This window comes from Alligator sinensis, unplaced genomic scaffold (assembly GCF_000455745.1).
Source record: "Alligator sinensis unplaced genomic scaffold, ASM45574v1 scaffold792_1, whole genome shotgun sequence".
NCBI lineage: Eukaryota > Metazoa > Chordata > Crocodylia > Alligatoridae > Alligator > Alligator sinensis.
The window spans coordinates 641,020-650,645 of NW_005842794.1; the positions used below are offsets into that span (position 1 = coordinate 641,020).

General features: G+C 44.3%; 1 protein-coding gene across 2 annotated transcripts in view; it reads left to right on the top strand.

Moving 5' to 3' along the window:
* The window catches only part of LOC112547904 (olfactory receptor 4K17-like), an 11,912-nt gene extending 6,119 nt beyond the window's left edge, over positions 1-5,793 (top strand). For both annotated transcript variants that reach the window (XM_025191222.1, XM_025191223.1), the window contains one exon: positions 4,385-5,793. In XM_025191222.1, coding sequence (XP_025047007.1) covers positions 4,410-5,312 — 903 coding nt within the window. In that variant the 5' untranslated portion in view covers positions 4,385-4,409 and the 3' untranslated portion in view covers positions 5,313-5,793. The remainder of the gene's footprint in view (positions 1-4,384) is intronic.
* The last annotated feature ends 3,833 nt before the right edge of the window (positions 5,794-9,626 follow it).

Consider the following 9,626-nt stretch of genomic DNA (forward strand, 5'->3'; position numbering starts at 1 on the left):
TCTTTCCTAACCCTCATTGGGCCACTGAACCATCTAGTTCTGCTCATCCTTGGCCCCTGGCTGGACCTCTAGACTATCCGGTCCTGCTCTTGTTTTAATTTTGGGGTGTGCTCCCCTAGTTTTTCCCCACCAAGAGGTAACCTGCAAGGCAGCAGGGGCTGGAGTTTTAGGGCACCCCAGACATGGTCTTTCATGGGGTTTGGCCCTGGTGGCACTTTCTAGGAGCTGCTCTGCTATGAGCAGTTCTACCACCATAACCCCAATAGTGTACAGTTTTCAGTCATACCCAGGACCAGCTTAGGCCCTGGTCTCTGTCCTGGCCAACAACCCTAGCGATAAGCTTCTTGGGCCCCTACTGATGTCACCCTCAGGGCACCCCTGCTTTCTCTTTTCTCAGTCTTCACAGGCTCTCATACAGCCCTCTTCTGGGCTCAGCTCTCTCCTTCTTCCATGCTACCTTTGGCCCTGGCTCCCCTATCTCTGAGCCCCCCTGGTCTAGTGCTGTCTAGGACCCTTCTCTACATCCAATGGCCTTGTCCCAACCATCTTCATTTCTGGGCCTCAGTTTCTCCAACCCCTTCTTCTCTGGCAATGGCCACCCCTGTACCTTCGGCCTCTCCCAGGCCCTGGCCCTGCCTCAGGCCAGTTGAGAACTTTGGGCCCTCTCTGGCTCCATCAGTCTCCTGCTGCAGCTGCAGTTGCCCCTGGCCCCTCCCTGTGCCCTGGCCCCATTGCCAGGCTGGTGAGATTCTCTGGATCACTCCCTTCACTACCTTCTCTTCTGGGCTGTCCTACTCTTCAGATAGCTTTGGCTTGGCCATCTGCATTCTGGGCTGCAGACTAAGGTGACCACCCATCCCTAACTGGGCAGGATAGTCCCACAATGGGAACCTCAAGTCCTGGTCCCAGGCTGCATGACTCCAGGACAGCATTTGTCCCAGATTCACAGCAATCTACAGGGATTGGGAAATGGTGGGTTTGCACACCCACACACATATACCTAGCAGGGAAATATAGTCAGGAAGCATGGAGAGTAGCTCCCTGCAGGTATAGTGGGGGCAGGAGGGGGCGCAGATTGAGGCCCCTATGATGAGGAAGGGAGTAGGGTGCAGGGGCTGGGCATGCTTCCCAGCCGGAGTGGTGCATGGGGATGGGGTGGGGAGCAGGAGTTGTGGGTGGCGCGTCCAGGGGCTAGGGTCATGGGACCACATGGCCCCCTAGATTTGTGCACAGGGCAGGGGCAGATGTAATTTCTGTGAAGTTAATGGGATCATTCTGGTGTACACTGAGGGCTCCTATACACATGCAGGGAGCCTTCTTCGACACGCTATAATTACAGCACATTGGAGCAGACTCAATTAATTGAGTCTGCTGGAGCGTGGTAATTATTGCACTCCAGCAGACTCCAGTGTCACATGTATCAGTGTGGGGACACTGATACACATGACACTATGGGTACTTTAATTAATGCAGCTCTCAGAGCTGCCCCTCCACCACCACCACCCCCCCACACACACACACACACACACGCACACACCTCCTGGAGCATGTTTATAAGCACTCTAAGTCAAAGTCACTGGGACTGGTTGCATGAGTGAACCAAGAAAAATTTGGACCCATAGTTTTAATTCAGTTTTTAACTTTAAGTACTTAACTCTATTTTGTCATATCAAAAAGGTGCTGACATCCCAGCCTACAGGTCTCCATTTTTCTCTTATTTATGCTACAAAGATTTCTAACTTTTACAAAGACTGAAAAATACATGACCTAAGAATTTCCACACAGAATATACCCAGATGGGTAGTACTTAAGCCCTGTCTGCAGGAGAACTGAAATTGTAAAAAGCTTCCTTCTAGGCTTGAGTGGCTTTAACATAGAAGCTATGTAAAATTCATAGATTAAAATCCTGCAGTTTGCTAGCAAACTTCAGATGTAATCTCTACACAATCCGCTGCAGCTACTCCTTCCTCTTGCCCCTATATGGAAAATGACCTAGTAATTCAGTGATGACTAAATAAAGCACACTGTTATGTACACTCATATAAGGCCAAACTCCCTAGGTCCTCAGTAGGGCCTTTCTAGCATTCTGTATGTTAACAAGGATGATATATATGTTGATTTATAGCATGTTGACAATATATTTGTCCCAAACTGCACATGCTCCCAGAACTTTAAAAGGGTGACCCAGTAGCCCTGGGGACAGGGCAAACCACAAGCTTTTCTGACAGCTCTGGCTGATAGGGAGCCAGCTGCTCTCCCTCCCTCCATCACCTTGGAGGGAGAGGAGAGCATGTACATGACACACATTCAAGTTAAAGCACAATACCAACTAGCCACAAAGAGGCTCCATATTTAACAAGCAACATCTTTGTGGCTGGTTTGCCATTTTATCATATGACAAGTTTCTTACATAAAATACTAACTTTTTAAACATTGTTCCCACATTTAGATCCCTGAGTCATTAGAGAGAGTGGTCAATTTTTTTTTAAAATAACCTATGTGATTTAGGATCCTGAATTCCACTGCATTTCCATGAGATTTAGCCACATTGGCATCTATCATTTTGAAAAAGGGACTACATCTATGAAATGTAGTGGTTCCCAAACATTTTACCTAATATAGATTTGTGTCCCTATCATATTGTGTTTCAAATGCCAATCAGAAGAAAAACCAGTTTCTACTTAGGCCATAGTAGTATCCTTTTCTTAACACCATTATATCTTCTTTTTATCTTTTGCTCTCAGACATTCAATAGGCAATACATTGAGAGCCTCATGCTCATTAGCAGTGCCTTCTTGGTGAGATTCTGGAATCCATTCCAGGAGCTCTCGGGAACAAGCATAAAATAGAAAGTAGCAGCACCTGGCAAGGAAGATCCCAGTTTTCCAGAAATGACTCCATTCACATAAGGTCAAGAAAATGTTAATTTTAGCACCCCTCTTGTCAGAAATGCAGGCCCTTGAAATTTCCGAGGATCCAACCATATGGAAAGATTAATATAATAATTGGAAGTTTGAAAGTTGAATTTTGAAATAGAAAGTTGAAGAGATTAAACAGTTTGAAAAACTTCTGCTTACAGGTAACTTTTAGATTTTTAGGTTTTGAAGTCCATAAGCAAACATTTTCATATTTTAATATTTTTGGCAGTGACTTCTAGCCAAGCTAAACTGACTTAAAGTGAAAAAAAACAAACAAATTTCATTGGCAATATATATATTACTCATGCATGATGGCAAACAATAGAATTGTCACAACTGCCACGAACTATGCATCTGTCTATAAATATTTTTTTTAAAGGAACATTGAGGCATGCTTATGCCCCCTTAGATGACCCTTTGCTTTTGCCAACTCTGGAATGCATTGCTAGGTAACTAAAATCTCTGTGTTCCAAAACATAAGTAAAAACCAGTCTGATTTATTGTTTATTTTACTACATTGTTCTGCTTTTTGTTACTTTATTTGATTGCTGTTTATAACCAGCTCATCTGGCATTGAATGTAGGTGAAGAAGTGAAGTACAAACCTCTTGGAAATTACTGGTAAAGAGCACTATGAATCTGAAGTGCTGTACCTCTGCATATATCATAGATGAGGAAATCCTAGTAGTTAGTAGGAGAGTAATTTACTGTTTACTAGGTATATTATTTCCTTAATGAATGTAATACTTGCAAAAGGGTCTAGACTGAATTTTTTTAATATTTTATAAAATATGGTCAATTGGCAGTGCAAGCTTCCTCATGTTGCTCTACCAATGTGCTGCAGGACTTATGTGGAGTTACCATCAAAAAAAGTTAAAAGATAATTCAGCTTCCTGGATCTGTCTTCTGGAAGAAGGCCCATCCAAGCCCAGCAGCCCAATAGGCTAGTATAGTTAAGGCACAACAGTTTGTTAGCCAGTGGCACACAACAGAGTGATATGAGCAGCATCACATCAATCACCTTTGACTCCCCAGGCTGAATGACCACGTACATAATTAAAGATGGGCCACCTGGTAGCAACCCCTGACACAAGCCTAGAACACTGCTTGAAAGTATGTCTCTAGAGCCACAGTGGAATGCCTTAACTACTCTGCCACCACAACCTTATCTTCTGAATGAGCACCAACAAGGCCAATAAGACTACCAGTGGTGGTGCTTTGGGTGATGTGGACACCTGTCAATGGCAAACTCTTCAAATATTCCACTAAATAACTACCAGTTGGAAATAGCCAAGCATATATTTTAGAGGTCCTGGTACATATATAGAGATTTCTGTATAAGTAGCTGACAAATATATAAAATCAAACACTAACCATCATATTAACTGATAATTACACTCATGGCAGGAAAGAATGGTAAAGAACACATTGTGATAAATGTCATTCTTCTGTTTTACATTTTCTCAGAATCAGAGAGCAAGCCTTGAAGAACATGAATTTATCCAACAATGCATCAAAATCTGAGCAAATAGTAGAGATAGTGAAAGCATCCCTTTACATGCTAGATTTCATCTTCATTACCACAGTTACTTTGTTAATATTAAAGACGGTGTGCCACAACTCGCCAATGAAGAAAGAAATTCAGTACTTTTTGCTGTGCCATCATCTCCTATGTTGTTCTGTATTCTGCTGCTTTGGTGTTATATACAACACAATACGAGCCTTTGATGCAAAAAGTCCCCAACTTATTATATGGATAATCTATGGAGTACAAATAGCAACTGGGGAAGGAGTACTAATAACTTTGACTTTGATGGCTCTTAACAGATGTCTTGCTGTATGTTGGCCTTTAAGATACTTACAGTTCGTACATTCATGGAAACATAAAGTCATAATTTGTGTTTGGATTACAACAATGCTCAAATCTACATGCTTGTTAATGATAGAAGGCATTGACAAGAATCCAGAAGATATATTCAAAACAGAACCTTCTTCCCTAACTATTTTGGGTGGTGTTTTTGCAAAATCAACAGGAATTATTTTGATTTTATTTCTCATAATCATCATTATAATAAGCTACTGTCTCTTATGTATGGAAGGAATACAAGCTGGTCATTTCAACAGCTCAAATAGCAAAGCCAGAAAAACTGTAATTATTCATGGACTGCAAATGAGTTTGCATCTTCTTCCACCTTTAATAGTAATAGCTGTTGAAAGAGGCTCCGACCATACTATTTTACATTTAACAGCCTTTGTCGTTTTCTCATTTGCACAATGCCTGAGCCCTGTAGTTTATGGTCTACGAAACAAAGACCTGCAAATCAAGCTATTCAACAGACAAAGACACATAGACGGACCATATACAGACCATACAACAAATAGTAATGCTATATAGAAGCTTCAGACAACAAAACAGCTGACTGATTTAGAGAAAAATAATACTAGGTGGCCGTGTCAACACAAGATGCTGACTTTGTAGTCATTACTGTGTAGTAGCACTGGTGAACATCTTTTTTGTGGCACTACCATGCAGTAGCCTACCAGCCAATCAGCAGTGTGTGGAGCTCACGGCAAAAAGACCATGAAAATGAGGCCAGACACTGTAAGCAGCCCGCAATTTTTACTCTGCCTCCATGTGCTTTAAATACATCCCTGACTGTCTCAAGGTAGGCATGGGAGGACAAACCTGTCCTGGCTTACAGACAGCCCCCAAATCTCAAATGGCATCTCTCAAACAACTGTCTAACAAACTCCCATCCTGAGGCACCAGGTCTTGCTATGGACCCAATGGCTACTATATCCCTACATCAATACAGACCACATCATCGTTAGACCTAATACCGAGTGTAACATCCAAGGTTCATTCACCTGCAACTCCACCAATGTCATATATGCTATCACCTACTTAAAATGCCCCTCTGCCATCTACTTTGGACAGACAAAGCAATCTCTATGTATAAGAATGAATGAACATGGATCTGACATCAACTGCAGACAGACACAAAAGCCTGTGGCAGAATACTTCAGTCCCCTGGATACTCCATCACTGACCTCAGGATTCCTGTTCTCAGGAAAAAAAAAATTAAAAAATCAGTTTGAACAGGAAATTGCAAAACAAGAACTCATCCACAAACTGGACCATGTTAAATAGGGACTAGGGATTCTTATCTCATTACCTGGATTAGCTTTTGTGACTCGCTTTGTTCCTATGCATTTCCTCATTTGCCTTTCCCTCCTAGCACTGCTCCCCTCCCCCATCTCTCTCTCCCACCCTCTCCCCTCTCCCTTGTCTTTTATATTTTAATTTCTCTCTCCTTATACTCTGTTTTTTGTACATCCTTTCACAGCATCTGATGATGTGAACTTAAGTTCACAAAAGCTTGTGCTCTCTACCTATATCTTATTTAGTTACATGTTAAGGTACATATCTACCCTGTTTTCTGACTGACTTCACATGAACATGGCTAACTATCTCTCTTTGCAATGCAAAGAGCCAGAGAACAAGGTAAACTGAAAAACAATGTGTGATACAGTGTGCAGACTTCATCCAATGTTCGATAATGAGAGAGCTAAAACCTCTTCTTCCTGAATAGGAGAGAAGCCACATGTCTGCTGTCACTGAACTGCAGTAAGAGAGTGAAGTGAAGTCCATCCAGAGATAGCTGCTCATTAGAAGGGAAAATTAAAGCAGTTAAGTGGATAGAAGTTTCTGTCTTTCCGAACACAGAATCAACTTATTTCAGAAACTCGAGATTGGTTGGGGTGACACCTTAGAGACTAGCTCTCTCATTAACTCTCTAAGCTGCCACCCTGCCCTAACTTATTGCCTGACTTCAGAGTAATATGGCTAACTACCTTTCTTCAAACTGTGTTTATCCTAAGACCTGGAGAGTGGCACAGACTGTGGGCTAGATCCCCAATTAATATAAATCAGTCTACTCTAACTGACTTTAGTGGAGCTATGCCAGTTTATACCAGTTGTGAATTTGGCCTTTTGGCAGTAGGATTCTCAAACATTTAGGGCAGGGGTGGGCAAAATACAGCCTGTGGGCTGGACCCAGCCTACGAAACTTTCATTCGGCCCACAGCACCCACCAACAAATTGTGCCCCGCCCAGCCCTTCCACCCACAAGGGTGGGAGCAAGGCACCCACATGTACACACAGCCCCAAACATACCCTATTGCCTCACTCCCACCCTCCTGAGCAGAAGGGCCCGACCAGTGTGCAGCTTCTGTGGGGGGCTGCTGTTGCCATTGCTGCAGCCCCCAGGGACCTGCTCCACTTCCTCAGTCTCCTGCTGTCCCCTGGCAGCAGGTAGGGGAGTAGGACTAAAGCTGAGCAGGAGTGCAAAGTGTGGGGCTGGGGCTAACGGCAGCATAGAGCCCATAACCAGCAGGGCGGCAGTGGCATGGAGCTTGAGTAGGCAGCCGTGTGGGTGTGAGGGAGGGTGGGGGGGGGACCCCACACACTCCCCCCCTGGTGCTCAGCACTGCACATGAGAGGCAACCTCCACCAGACAGTCTATCGCCGATGCTCCCTACCAGTGATGCAGAGCCCCTGCACTTGCTGGGCATGTGAGGGAAGCCCCACATGCTGGAGCTGGCTGCCTTCCCCAACTGGGGCTGCACAGCACTGGAGAGAAGCCTCAGGTGCTGGAGCTGGCTGCCTTCCCTGCCCGCCAGGGGAAGGCACCTGGGGCTTCCCTCCCCTGCTGCTCAGCCTTCATGGGGAAACAGTTGGCTCCAGCATACAGGGCTTCCCTCCTGTGCCTGGCAGGTGTTAGGGATGCATGTGAGTGGCAGAGACTGCTGACGATACAGACTGCCCAGTGGAGGCTGCCCCCACTGTGACCTGCTGGACATCTGTGCCCTGTGTGCCCTGCCTGCTGCTGCTGTGCCATGGAGAGAGTCGGGGGTCCCCACACCCCACAAATCCCACACACCCACACACCGTGCGCACATACCACACACACATATGCCCACACCCCAGCATACACATCCTTCCATAATATACAAGAGTAAGAATTTATTTTGAGTATTTATGCGATCACCTCTATATATACAAATCACAACAAAAATATTTTTTTGTAAAAAAATTAAAATAAGTTACTGTAGATGTTTGACTTTTAGTATATGATTTGGGTTTTTTTGGTTCTAAGATGGCAATCCCTCACCCTCCCAAAAGGAGTGTTTCCAAGGGGCAAGGGGAGGGACTTCTGGTGGCAAAGGTAAGGGGTTAGGGGTGGGACTTCCAGTCCCAAGATGGTGACATGGGGAAAGGGCAACTGTCAAGGGGCAGGGCTACCTATGCAGCCCTTGACAGCTCACCAGAACTCATTAATGGCCCTGTACCCAAAATAATTGCCTGCCCCTGATTTAGGGCCAGATCTTATTCCACTCATTAGGTCTCTATGTAGAGTTAAATGCCTAGGGGTGATTCTGTTCCAAACTGCTTGTGTTCCTCAGAAATAATTAACGTATCTATTTTTGCAGTGTGCCTTCCTCTTAAGACTATGCCACAAAAAGCAGCAAGAAGAAGGAGGAACTGCTCAACTTTTGTGTTAACAGTTTTGGGAACTCAGAATGAAACAGGAACATGTTTAGGCACCAAAGTCTATTTGTGCACCTAGTAGATGGAACCAAATCTGGCCCTTGAAATTTTGTGCCAAATCCTACGTGACATGACAGCATGTCACAAATACTAATACATTTTTAGGGACTTGTACAGTGTGTACTTATTTTTTCTTAAAGTTATTATTTTTTTCTGATATTTAACCTCAATCTCTCTTGCAAATTAAACTAGTTCCTTCACATCCTTTAAGAATAATGGGAATGGTGGATCACCATGTTTCTTATAACATAGTTTTACATATTTAAAGGCTATCATGTCTCCCTCAGTCTTCTCTTTTCAAGATTGAGAAAAAATTCCTTCAACCTTCACTGTCATAGGTTGTTTTCTTAATCACTTACAATTTTTGTTGCTCTCCTGTGGTGCTTTCTAATTTTGTCTACATCTTTCTTGAAGTATAATGCTCCGAACTGGACTTGGGACTCCAGCTAATGTGTTACTAGTGTTAAGTGGAGTGAAAGAATTATAGTACTTTATGGGCACATCTACACAAGATGCTTTACTGCACATTAGACTAATCTAATTCACAGTAAAGCACCACCATCTACATGTGCACAGCATTTACTGCACAGTCAATTAGTCTACTGTGCAGTTTGCTAGTACCTATAGATACAGGTAGTAGATTAACTGCAATAGCTACTGTGCAGGAGTGCACATGTAGATGCTGACCAGGAGCAATTTTGCTCCCCGGCAGCCCAGGCAGGAGGGGGCCACTGCTGCCTGGCTAAACTCTCCTGCAGGGGGAGCTGCACCAGCTGTAGGGGCAGCTCTCTCCTGGCCCCCTGTATGCACAGGACTGAGAGAGCTGTGCAGCTACAAGAGCAGCTGTCTCCCAGCCCCATGCACATGCACTTAACTCTGGTTCTTGTCATGACCCAAAAGGCTTCATTGTGTGTGTGTGCTTCGGCATCAGAATTATCCACGTTAAGTTGCAGAGCATTGCACGGGAGTTTCCTGTAGCAAGAGGAGACTCCGGTGCAGGGACCAGTTTCCCGCCTTTTCTGCAGCTTCTTTTGCAGAGTGCATTGCTCGAGTTGCAAGAGGAACGCACGGTGCAAAAGAGTTCCCGCCACCGGTATG